The following is a 13,921-nucleotide window of genomic DNA, read 5'->3' as shown; positions in this document are numbered from 1 at the left end:
AAACAGGCAAGATTTCAACAGCTAGATGTGCAGGGAAGAGGGACATTTCCAAAATAAAATTAAACCATGAACATAAGTACATAGGCAGTCAAGTACACAGCAGGTTAGGGAATGCTGAATTTGGTTTTATTGAAAAGGATATAATAATGGGAGTATGGCTGGATGCAGTGGCTCATGCCTATAATCCCAGCACCTTAGGATGCCAAGGTGGGAGGATGGTGTGAGGCCCGGGGTTCAAGACCACCTTGGGCAACATAGTAAGAATCTGTCTCTATAAAAAGAAGAAAGTTTTTAAAAATTAGCTGGGCATGGTGGCATGTGCCTGTAACCCCAGCTTCTTGGGAGACTGAGGCAGGAGGATGGCTTAAGCCCAGGAGATTGAGGCTGCAGTGAGCCGTAATCACACAACTACTCTCCGGCCTGGGTGAAAGAGCAAGACCCCATCTCTAAAAAATAAAATAAAATAAAATATTACACAAAATTACCTTCAGCCTACGTGTATAAGGTTTACATGAAACATACATGAATTTCATCTTTAAATCTGGTCCCATCCCCAAGATATCTCATTATATATATTCAAATATTCCAAAATCTGAAAAAACACAAAATCTGAAACACTCTGTTTCCAAGCATTTCAGATAAGAAATACTTAACCTGTAATTATTTACTGGCCTCTCTTCCATTCTATTGCAAACCATTTGAAAGAAGGGACAATCTAATCTTTGTACTCCCAGTTCCTGGCAGAGTAGCTGCCCATTAAATATGTTACTGAGTGAATGAATGTGTAAATGAAAGAATACTGAATATGTCATAAAGATGGGCAGGTGTTAAAGAACAGAAAAGAAGGATAATTTAATATGACAAGGTACATTCATTTAAATGCCATCATTTATAGGTGGCAAAAGCAATCAGAGTTTTGCTTTCCTTTAATTATCAAGCATTTCTGAAGGTTTTGCTTGGCAGCTCAAGATTTCAAGATTGTCTCCAGGAATTCCATTCATAAGAGTTTAATGATATAATGGTCTAAAATTACCTTTTAGCAGAAAACATGTTTTCCATCTAGCAGCAGGAAAAAACACTTTAGAGTTCTATGTGAACTCTCTAAATGGAAAGCAGTCTTAATTTCAATGGCAGAACAATAAACATGCTTTTTATCCCATTTATAGTCTTCTTTTTTCTCACAGTACTTGAATGACAACTGAAGCTTATAAATATTGAAGTGTGTTCATAGTAACTGAAGTCTACCCTATTTTAATAATAAAAGATATTTATATTTATAAAATAGAATTGTTCATTTGCTTCTATTTTTCCAAATGTTCTACACCCATTTCAATATCAGCAACAAGTTTCAGATCTTATTTACTAGTTGCTATATAAATATTCATAAAATTCATTATGATTCTTCTGATCTTTCAGTTAATTTGCTTTAAAATACATTTAAACATTAAGGGAATATAAGAATATTCAGGTCCTGGAGAAACAATACGGAATTGTGGAAACAGCAAGATAATTGGCATCAGAAAGTGAGCTCAAGTTCTTGTTCTGCCACTTACTGTTTATGTGAATTTGGACAAATCACTCTATCTTTGTGAGGCTCAATTTTTCTCATCTGGAGAAAGGACTAACAATAGCCACTACCTCCAAGGTGCTGTGAGACTTAAGTGAAATGGTACAATGTAGGAACAAAGTATCTCTTAACTGTGAAGTGTTTTACAGATGTGAGGCATAGGTGTAAATAAAAGATTTGATTACCAAGAGAACAGAAGTAGAAATCAGCAGACTTGGTTCTAGTCCCTAGTCTGTTACTCACTAGCTCCTGATGCAAATTACAACCACTCTCTCTCGGCCTCAGCTTCCTCATGTGAAAAGGGGAGTTGGGCCTGATGGTCTCAAAACTTCCCTCTCCCAGCTCAGAAGTTTTATTATTCTAAAGGTATCAATTCTTATTGCTACCCTGTGATTGTTAAGTAAATGCTTTATCAAGTAAGCCAAAGACCCAGTTCTCGTTTCTTCATGGGAAAATCTACCCTCCAAAAAAGTATCAGATTTGAGACCCTAAAATACATGGCCACTTCTAAGCCCTTCAAAAATAATGAAATTTACCTGTAGTAACATTTTCCAATCTGTACCTTCCACCACCAGTCCTTGTACTGAGAATGCTCTGTGGAGAGGGCAGCCAGATCCAAAGCCTTTGAAAACAATTCATTTTAGATTAGTATTTTCTTTTCTAACAATACGCAGTCAGGAAAATAAATAATGAAATAGACCATATAATTAGCACCAGTCAAAACGTGCATTAGAAATCAGACAGAAACTCAAGTTGCTCATGTTTCCAGATGGCCCCACCAATTTTCACTAATCAGTTCCAGACCAGAGGGCTAATAGCAGATGAGATAAAAACACTCATCAAAGGGAAGCAGATGTACAATATATTTGAATATAATTTTAATATATGACACAAAACTGATATTAAAAAATGCCTAAGTTTTTACCCACTCCCCCTGATTTATCTACTGTATAATGATTCAAAATGCCTCCAAACTCTGTGGCAGTCAAGTCTTTGGTGTGTAAGCCAGATCCAGGGGCAGTGTCCACTTTCAAGACAGATGTAGAAAAAGAAAGAAAGATTAAGAAAGCAGGTAGAGAAAAGATTTGGAAAATGGGATCATGAAGAAGAGTGAGAGGAACTTAAGTATTTGGACGACTGCTGTCTTCAACAACTATCATTCCACTTTTCTGACATCACCTTATGTCCCAGTAAATTCTAAGCAGCAGACTCCCCTTTGCTGAAAACTGAAAAAGATCTTCTCTTCAATTGCTTTCCTATTTTACATTTGTTTATCCCATATCTTTAATACTCTCAAGTTTGTTCCCTCTATTGTTTATTCAAGATTAGACAAGAGGTGACTAAGTAAGAATTAGAATTTTATATAGAGGAAGTAGAAACCATTTTTGACAAAGGGAAAGCAAATCAGTCTTTGCAGAAATTTGAAGCTCAGATCAAGATGTGATTAATAGAAGCTGGGGCTACTAGTTAAGAGAGAATTCTGATTTTTTATAATACTATTTTTCTCTCAAGGCTGAAAATTTTTTATTCTTTAGCCAGTGTTAACATAATCATGATATCCAAGAGCTCAGTTAAAGTAACTCTTAGATTTTCAGTTCTATTATCTCAAAACAACATCCCAGATTACTGTCCAACACTTGTTAATATCAACTCTTTCTGAAATGAATGGCGACCGAAGAGCTTCCTTAAATCTCTTACTGTATTAATTATTAATTTTTCCTTGTGTTCCCATCTTTCTTTCTCCAGGGGAGATTCTCTAAATATGCAAACTACTTATAAAGAAATGGTGACACCATGCTGAGCCTCTAATGGACTTGAAAATCAGCATCTCTACTTGAAAGCTATGAAAATTAAAACAAGTCACACACTACTTTCATATGCTTATTATTCTCCCCACCACCCTGCCCCAGCCAGAAATAAAATGAAACCAAAAAAATGAGGAGAAAAGTATAACTTCAATTAGCATTATTTTCAGATACTAGAAAAATATATTTTCAGCCAGCTCAATTCAGGCATACATGGTAAATATCTAAACATTTTAACTTGATCTTTATAAAGACCTTTTCCAGCAAATAGATCATAGTCATTCTCATGCTTAGTATAAACAGACCTTCTATTTTTTAGAAAAAGATGTCATGCAAAAATTTTTTATGTATTCTAAATTCCCAAGGTTAGATTTAGTGCTTCTTACAGGCTGCTGGTTTTGCCTGCATAGTTGGTCCTAAAACAAGTCATCCTATGGAGAACCCACATGTTTGTACTAATCCAATTAAGGATATTAATATAAATTATTGATACAGAATAAAAATGGCAAAAAGAAATTATAATGATGAAGACTCAGGCTGGTAAGGACAGAACTCTGACCTTTTTTTCTCTTGCTCCAAAATCCTTTCCAAGGAGGCTTGGGGAGTCATACCCTACAAACCATAAAATCTCATTAAACAATTTTTTTAAACTAACCTGGTATAATGCGGCCTACTTTCCAATCTGACTCTAGTACAGCATCACATGAGAGATGGCAGACACCCCCTGATCTTAAACATCCCTATATACTGACTTCAAGTCTTTAGACAAAGATTACCTAATTGCCACCTAAAGAATTCCTAAACCCCACCAATGACATGTAAGCCATGGCTTCGAGATGTACAGAATTTTCAGGCCCAATCAATGTACCTTCCATGTATTGATTTATGATTTTACCTGCAATTCCCATACTTTCCTGAAATGTATAAAGCCAAACTGTAACCCAATTGCCTTGGGCACATTTTCTCAGGACCTTTTGAGACTATGTATCCCCAGACCGAGGTCACTCATACTGACTCAGAATAAACCTCTAAATATTTTGGCAGAATTTGGTTTTTCTGTCCTCACTGCACTAAAGAAAAACATTTGTGACAATTTCTTTCCTTTCTTTTTTTGATACAGTCTTGCTATGTTGCTCAAGCTGGATGGAGTGCAGTGGCACAATCTCAACACCTCCAGCTCCCAGGCTCAAGCAATTTTCATGCCTCAGCCTCTTGAATAGCTGGGATTACAGGTATGTGCCACCATGCCCAGCTAATGTTTTATGTTTTTAGTAGAGACACGGTTTCACTCCATGTCGGCCGGGCTAGTCTTGAACTCTTGGCCTCAAGTTGATCCACCCGCCTCAGCCTCCCAAAGTGCTGGGCTTACAGGTGTGAGCCACCATTCCTGGCCCATTTGGGACAATTTTAAGTGGCTGGCAAGCTCCCTGAGGACAGATACTCCTCTTTTACATCTCTGCTGTTGTTCTGGAATATTGCTGTGCACAGAGGAGGTATTCAAGAACTATCTGTTGACTGAATTAATTATAATCTTTGTTTCTGACTTCTGTTGACAATACCTTAAGAACCAAACAAAACTGTCATAGTAATAAGATTCATAATTAAAAGCTATTAACCTTAAAATTTTATGTGGTGACAGAAGATCTATATTTCTATAACCATTCCCAAATTTTTAAAATAAATAAGTATAAGACTTAAATTTAATGATCTTTAGATGATTTAGTAAAACTAATATCTAGATATTAATAAAAGCTCAGAATGTCATTTTTTAAAGCAATAAGTTTATAAACGTCCAAAAGTAGAAGGAATTTTGGCAGATCTAAGTTTTAAGAAAGTCATCCTTTCACTATTGTTACAGCTGTAACAACTTCAGGATGATGAAATTAAAGAGCATGTGGAAACAAAGATTGCAGAATCACCGACTCACATGCCATTTTAGTTTTGTCAATACCAACGATATTGTCCAAAAAGGGAAAGGTGGGGAAAGAGAGTTATTAAATACTCAAAGGCAAAAACAGTTTTCCATAGATAACTTTACTTTTCCTTAAAATGTAAATACCACTTTATGGCGTTCTCTACCTCTACAGTATTCTTCCTATTTGTCTGTAGATAAACACGGAATCGCCAGCCCATATGCCACTTGAGTTTTGTTGATACTGCCCACCCCCACAACATAAGCACTAAAAGCTCAAAGACAGAAAAATCGTTTTCCATGGACAATCAGTTTTATACTTTCTTAATATTTAAATACCATTTCAAGGTATTTCTTATATTGGTCTATAATAATCTCTGTATTTGTGTGAAATACTTTATTTAAAGAGAAATTTGGAGGCCACCCAAGGTATCTAAATATAAAAACACCTCTGATTTCTTAATATGTTAAAAAACAGAATTCCTTTTTTCTTTTTCCAGCTAAAGTTACAAAATATATGTAAGATATAAAAATATATGCTTTATACTCATTACCTAAATCCTTCTTCCATTCAGAAAATAACATTTCTGGTAAAAGCAAGAATGACATTTTAATGGAACAACCTGATCCACAACAGCACTATAATGTGGCAAGACCATACCAGAGTGAGAAATGGAACAAGACATCTGTCCGACTCAGCACCCCCAGCACCCATCAAAGTACTGATATATACAACCCAATCATTATTGTTTAAAGAATAATCAATGCATATATCAATATATGAATTAGTAAATAAAATGGAAAACAAAGGAACAATTTGTGTTTTTCACTAAATAATAACAAAACAAATTGCTCCATTTTATGTTCGACAAAAATGTATGTATACGGGGGGTAAGCAGATGAAAATAACAAGCAGAGTACAAATTGGCAGCATTTTAACATATTATTGCCCCTAATTTATAATTCATTTTATAAATGTAAAGTTACTATAACTTTACTGTTGAAAACTTTTAAAACAAAGGTAAAATTAGACTTAATCTCCATTAGTACCATGAGGTACAACATAGGCGTTCAACAAATATTTGTGGAATGAATGCACCTTAACCTCAAAATACTACCATTTTAATGTTTAAGTAATACCTTCTAGTATCTGTCATAAAACATATTTTAGAGTTATACTTCTATTTAACATACTAAATGGCATACTTTTGGCTTAACATTATAAAATAAACGCTTTCCATGTTTCTGCCTAGTGTTTATAATTATGGTTTTTAATGGCTACATAAGATTCCATTATGCTATTTATTATAATTGACCAAACTCATTCCCTATTGTTAAACATTTAAGTTGTTTTCCCAGCAGTTTTGTCACTATACCTAAAGCTGCAACGAACACCATTGCAAATACAGCACTTTACTTTTTCCTGCAATCTCCTGAGAAGTGAAATTACAGAAACAAATTGAGGAAATATCTTTATGGCTATCTAATATACTCTCCCCCATGATTTTTTTTCTGATTTCATAAATATAAAACTCAAAGGCCAAAGCCTCTTTATTTTATATTTTTGTTGTTATTAAGAAAGTATACCTCTAATGTGCTTATTTACCAGCATTTTTTCTAATGTAAGTTGTCTGGTTATGGGTCATTTCTATTTTCATAAAATTGATCAAGCTTTTTTTTTTTTTTTTTTTTTTTTAAGATGGAGTTTCACTCTTGTCGCCCTGGCTGAAGTGCAATGGCGCGATCTGGGCTCATTGCAAACTCCGCCTCTCAGGTTCAAGCGATTCTCCTGCCTCAGCCTCCTGAGTAGCTGGGATTACAGGCACCCGCCACCACGCCCGGCTAATTTTTGTATTTTTAGTAGAGACAGAGTTTCACCACGCTGGCCAGGCTTGTCTCAAATTCCTGACCTCAGGTGATCCACCCACCTCAGCCAACCAAAGTGCTGGGATTACAGGTGTGAACCACTGCACCCAGCCAAGATCAGCTTTTTTTATACATTATAAATACCAATATTTCAAAATCATGCTTCATTTACGTAATTCCCCCTTCTATTGCCCTTTTACTTCTGATTTTGTTTCTGTCCACTAGATAGGGATTACACATATGCATCAGTAAGTCTTTTTCCTCTGTGATTGTTTCACAAATCCAACCAAATTTATGAAATACCCTATTGTTTGCTAGTTTAAATTTTTTAAATTCTTCATTGATTAAATATCTAAAATAAAGTCCCCAGACAAATTTTCTCGAGTGCCATTTAATGAATTATAAAGATGGATTTCAAAAAGAGTCAACAATTTTGTTCAATATTGCTTGATTTTGGTGTTTTAAGAGAGTCACTGTTACCAAGAATAAAAATACATAATTTACAAATGGGGACTCCAGTTCTCAATAGTTTTTACTATCACCTCTGTGTTAATGAGATATATTTGAGTCATGTTTGTTGTCTCTTTTCTCTTCATTTGCTGATTTCTTTCATTGAGACAGGTAACACACCTCCTCTTATTTTGCTTGCTATAGGGAGCTCTGGTTTTTGAGTTCTGCTAGTATTCCCCAGGTCTATTTTACTACACGGGAATACCTGGCATTACAACCTTCTATTAATCATTGGTTTTTAAATTACTATAATCTACAGTAGTATTTTCCAATCCTGCCTGAAAATTAGCATTGCCTGCAGAGCTTTTATTAACAGCAGATTCGCCAGATGTACCCTTGAGGATTCTGACTCAGGAAGTCTAGCACAGATCCAGAAGTCCTTACTTAATAATTCCCCAGGTAATTTAGAAACAGAGCCTAATATAGGAACTACCCAACGGTCCTAATATTTGAGAGGCAGAAGATCATGGGGTGGGAGGAGCAAGGAGGAGGGCTGATGGATATGTTATAAGTTTGCTAGCCCTGCTATAATTCAAGTAGCTCAACTTTTGTCTGTTTTACATATTAGGGTCTAGATAAGATTTCACTTGAAGAAAAGGATTTTGTTGCTTAAAATAAAAAGTTTAAATGTTACTACTCTATCTGTTTAAAATCAAATTTTGTTAAGTCCATATGCATGAAGAACTAGGATACTAACATAATATGTAAAAATTAAAGTCTGCTAATCCTTAGAATCTTTAGAACGTAAGTGTAGTAGTGCAGGGAATAAACCTTACATTTTTTTCAATGTGATTTTCATTCCTCAATAAGAATGGGTAAATTCCAAGATGTAGAACTATATCCTCAAGATGAATCTATTAATGAAAAACATTGTCACCATGACCTACAAATGGCTTATGATCTGTCTAGCTTCTGAACTCATCACCGACAACTCTTCTTCCTCACAGGCCTCACTCAGCCACACTGGCCTTCTTGCTGCTCCTTAAGCAACCCAAGCATGCTTCTACTCAGGGCCTTTACAGTTAAAGCTCTTTGAAAATGCCCTTCCTACACATAACGATGTGGTTCCTGTCCCCCTTCATTCAGGTATCTGTTGAAATGTTTTCTTTTCTTTCTTTTTATTTTTGACACAGAGTCTCACTCTGCCACCCAAGCTGCAGTGCAGCGGCATGATCATGGCTCACTGCAGCCTCGACCTCCCTGGGTTCAGGTGATCCTCCCAGAGTAGCCGGGACTACAGCTCTACCCTTCTAGAGTAGCTGGGACTACAAGCACGTGCCACCATGCCTGGCTAACTTTTGTATTTTTTGTAGAGACAGGGTTTCGCCACATTGCCTAGGCTGGTCTCGAACTCCTGGGCTCAAGTGATACACCTGCTTCGGCCTCCCAAAGTGCTGGGATTCAGCCACTGAGCCACATGTTTTCTGTTCAGAGTAACTTCAATAACCACTTCCCACTCCATCCAAAATAGCATCCTCCCCGATGTCATTATTTATTCCCTTACCTGCTTTCCTGCTTCTTTGTTGTTACAGTACTCATTAGCCCATGAGACTTCATACATTTTAAAGTTTATTTGTTTCTATTCCTTGCCCAACCAGAATATTATCTCCAAAAGAGCAGAGACTTTGTCTGCCTGTTTCACTGTGTGATCTCAGGGCTGGAACTGTGGTTCAAACATATATTAGATGAAAGAATAGATGCCCCTGATATGCATTAATCTTCCAAATATAAGAGTATCACTTTATGATACTTTAGTCATTTGAGATTTACTAATTTATGAAATGGAATAGCATTCCAATGCTTTTTAATTACAGTTTGACCATATAATTTTATATATCATCATGCTGAAAGCCTCTCACCAACTTTTATGAAGTTAAAATGGCTGACTTTTGTTTCCAGAAATGTGCATGGTTTCTCAGTTGTCCCAACCTTCATACTTTCTTTTCCCTACATAACCACATCTATGAACACCACATTCTGTATATGTGGCCCAGGCTGTCCCCTAGATTTCAATGTCACATCTCCCAACACATGCAATAGTATCTCCACTTAGATAATCTTTTGTCATTTCAAACTCAAAACGCCTTCAAGTCACTTAGTCAGCTTCTTTACAAACTGACTTCCTTCCCTAATTATCCCATTTCTGCTAATAAAACTGTCACTTTTCTCACACATCTTTAGGAGGCAGATTTGACCTGTCTGTCTTTCCTTTGTTCCCCATATCAAATGTATCATCAAGTTCTGTCACTTCCTTCTTTAAAATGTCTCTGTGGAACTCCTATTTTCTAGGATAAGGCCTATTTATTGATCATCCCATAACTTATTCTTATTTTTGCCCTTTCTTTACATTTCTTTTTCCTTCTTTCCCTACATCCTACTTATTTTATGGATCTTTACTAATATCATCTCTTCTGAAATTTTCCTTTTCCTACTTAGTAACAGCTTCACAGTTTGATAGTTACCTCTTTAATTATTTCATTTATGTCCATTTTATTTCTTCAGCTAGATTACACGGCTTGTAGAGGCAGGAAAAAGTATCATATTTTTTATTAGGTCTCCTAGTGTATAGCTAGTGGTTGACACATAAAAAACACAATTAAGGGGATGGCTATGGTGGCTCATACCTGAAATCCCAGCACTTTGGGAGGCTGAGGCAGGAGGATCACTTAAGGCCAGGAATTCAAGACCAGCCTGGGCAACATAGGGAGAGTATGTCTCTACAGATAATTTTTTTTTTTTAATTAGCTGGGCATGGTGTCACATGCCTGTGGTCCCAGTTACTTGGGAGGCTGAGATGGGAGGATCGCCTAAGCCTGGGAAGTCAAGGCTGCAGTGAGCCATGATAATGCCACTGCATTCCAGCCTGGGTGACAGAGTGAGACTCTGTCTCAAAATAAAAAGAAGAAGAAAAAAAGAAAACACAATTAAGGAAAACACTTTTATTTTCCTAAATGCTTAATATATGGATATAAAGCCTTTTTCCTGGAACTAATAGGAAAATGAGAAAACATGCAATCAGACACTGTAGAATGAACTACATTTGACCAAAGTTGTTCCGCTTGTGTTCATTTGCATATAAGCATGCAAAAATCAAAACAATTTGAGAAGTCATACGCATATAACTTTAAAATTCTCTGTTAAGAGGCTATGAAGATGATTCCCTCCACTTTTATATGTTTGAATTCTTTGATCACAAAATGTTAAAGACAGGGGAAAAGGACACACCACAAAAATAACAGAAATACGTGCATTAGTAAACCTAGAATATACTATATGGATTAAGGAAATAAATGGATCAACAATACCATTAGCATAAAAACTATAACTTTAACACAAGCACGTTATGCAGTATTCTCAATTATCTGTATCTTCCCATTTATTGGAGATCTACATACTCTATGAACCAGGCATAGTTCTTATCGCTTGTATATTTATACACATTTTCCCACTGTAACAGAGGGTGGATTTTAAAGTATTAATAATTCTCCAATCTTTAATAATTTCATGTTTATAAGGTCAGAAATAGAATATTTCAGAATCTAGACTTACAAAGTCAGAAAAATTTCAAAAGAAAATAGCATGAATTCAAAACTTACAGTCTTAACATCATTTTCATGATGAAAGATATACTCAAACAAAGCCTGTGAAGAAAAAAGTGTCAAAAATACATTAGATGTTTTTTAAATTTTATGTTAACAAAAGCACTCTAAAGCCCTGGATTTATACGTAAAAGGGCCTATCCATCTTTTGTTACACTCACTCATTTTAAAATATTACTATTTACAGCTGATTCTGGTTTTAACAGACTACAAACTAGAATTCTCAAAGAATTAAACATTTTTTCATATTATATATTTTATTAGAAAGACAAATGAAAAGTTTATTTCTTAAAGACCAACTTCAGGATTGTCATAAAACAGAAGGAGACAATTCTTTACATTCTTTACATATATTATACAGTGATTATGATATTAATAATGACAATTTAGACATAAAAAATTGGAAGTTTCTACTGAAACAAAGTAGAGTACAAGGGTAAAGCAAGGTGTTTTTTGCTTAATTTTTAAAGCTACTTCTCCTTATATGGTATTTATAGTAACTCTATGATGCAGAATATTCAGGTTTCTTTAGCAGGATGCTACTCGGCCAAGCTGGACATTGGAAACACCTGGTGGTGGGGTGCAGCTCAGACCACTTAAATTAAATCAAACTTGGGGGGATGGCAAAGCCCTGATCTTGTATTTTTAAAGCCCTCAGATAACTTGCATGGACAGCCAGGGCTAAGAACACATTATTTCCAATATTTCACTCAACTCCTCTAAACAAATAAGCATTTACTCTTATTGGCATTACCTTTTTCCATAATACCATCATGTTACACTTGCAAAGAGGCTAACATCCCTAGAAGATATCAAGGTTACTAACAAAGAAGACTTGGAGGCAACCAATTTTTTTAAAAAAATGAAGACAAGGCCTTTCTTTAAAAAACAACAACAACAACAACAAAAACCTATAACAATCCCTCCATTTTTTCTGTTATAAAGAAAGAAAAGTTAAGAATGCAGTTGGTGCTACCACTGCCATGAAAAGGATGTTATAACATCAAAGACAGTGTCATAGGGTCGCCCTAGACATCCCAAGCAATATGCCTATATTAAAAATGAGTCCCGGTGGGTCAAGGCAAGCTGGGGGCCAAAGACAGGAAAACCTGGCATTATTTCTACAACATACTAAAAAAGCACAAAATCTAGTTCAGGCTAAATCTAGTAACAGACCAGGTCTGTCCTGGATGCATCTTAATTTAATTGAGAAAAATGCTTCCATTGACTGACTCTCTGGTCAAAATATAGCAATGGTATCAACTAGGCAGACAGTCCCTTCAAGTAAGTGGCCTTAAATGGTCAGGAACCATTCCATGTGAGTTGCTTTCAATACTCCACTCTCATAAAAGAAAGGGAAGTAAGGATAGCTTTACAATTTTACTAAATGAAGTCAACTGGATTGCTGCCAAACAAGAATTTAAGAAAAAAAAAATCAGCAGCATTATTATAGGCTAATTCCCTGTCTACCAAATGGCATCTTTTTTTCAGACTTAAACTTAAGTCTGTACAGCTAGTGTCCATTTTAATTTTCTCTAGTGTTTGGTATTTAGTAAACACATATGTTAAACACCATTAGAACTGAGATTAGGAGTGAGCTCAGCACGTATGCTCAGAGATTTCAGCTAAAAACCTGAGCTAGGCTTAAACCAGTTTCCGGAAGATAAGTGCTCCTGTCTCTGAATTATTGCAAGCTCACCCTCAAGGTTTATAGACTGAAGGTTTATATATGACTGAAAAGGTCATGGACACCTTCCTTTACTTTTCTCTTTCTCTTTTTCTTCCTTTCCTTCTCTTTCCCTTTCTCCCTCTCCCTCTGCCTCTCATTTTCTCTTTAATTTGAAGGAGCACTTAATCTTTTAGTAATAATTACTAATGTAGTTGGCATGCCGCTATGTGGTTTGAGTAATTCTTATTAAGATGCCTGATAAATTACTAATTAAAAGTACATAATTTTATCATTTTTTGACAGTCCTAAAAGCTACAAGGATAGAAAGTTATTTCTCTGAGAATAGTCCAAGCTAAAAAAGAAAAAAATACGTACATATACAGATGACTTCTTAAGCTTCATTCTACAAAGATGATGCTGCATAACTGCTTTCTTTGTTATAAATTACTACTCTTTATCAAGGGAAAAGAATTTCCTATAATAATGGTATATGTACTTTATTTCTGACTGACTTAAGTTCTTAACTCAATTAACTCAAAGACTAAGAGTAATTTCACATATTAAACATTTCCACTTCAATAAAGACACGGCCTTTCCCTCACAAGTTTTTATTCATTTTCTAATTTGTCATTATCATCACACATGTAATATTACTTTATAACTCAAAATCATTTTAAGTACATACCTTTGCCAACTTAGGTTTCTGGGAATATTTTGTTAAATTCAGTCTAGATAAATTTATAAATGGTCCATCAGGACTTGTAAGCATGGAAGCCTACAGAGAAAAAACAATAGAACAAGAGATCTGAAACTTTCTCTTGAAACATAAGCAAGTTTAATATGCATAAAAATGTAAAAGCAACATAAAATAAAAACAACTACCTTCAAAAATCTTCCATATACTTCTCCACTATAACAACAGGAGAAAATGATGTACCAATGTATAAAGCTACTTTGGTAATACCAAAGTCATACAAGGCTATGGGAAAGCTG

At 35.3% G+C, this 13,921-nt stretch overlaps 1 protein-coding gene across 1 annotated transcript in view; it reads right to left on the bottom strand.

The window, feature by feature from the left end:
* The window catches only part of TTC8 (tetratricopeptide repeat domain 8), a 53,948-nt gene that overhangs the window by 23,331 nt on the left and 16,696 nt on the right, over positions 1-13,921 (bottom strand). Inside the window, exons 5-7 of the mRNA XM_017895380.1 lie at positions 13,614-13,703; positions 11,257-11,301; positions 2,104-2,189 (exon numbers count right to left, since the gene is read on the bottom strand). Coding sequence (XP_017750869.1) covers positions 2,104-2,189; positions 11,257-11,301; positions 13,614-13,703 — 221 coding nt within the window. The remainder of the gene's footprint in view (positions 1-2,103; positions 2,190-11,256; positions 11,302-13,613; positions 13,704-13,921) is intronic.

The sequence above is a fragment of the Rhinopithecus bieti genome, unplaced genomic scaffold (assembly GCF_001698545.2).
Source record: "Rhinopithecus bieti isolate Rb0 unplaced genomic scaffold, ASM169854v2 scaffold_26710, whole genome shotgun sequence".
In the NCBI taxonomy this organism is placed as follows: domain Eukaryota; kingdom Metazoa; phylum Chordata; class Mammalia; order Primates; family Cercopithecidae; genus Rhinopithecus; species Rhinopithecus bieti.
The sequence above is the reverse complement of the archived record's forward strand: the minus strand, read 5'-3'. Positions and strand labels throughout refer to the sequence as shown.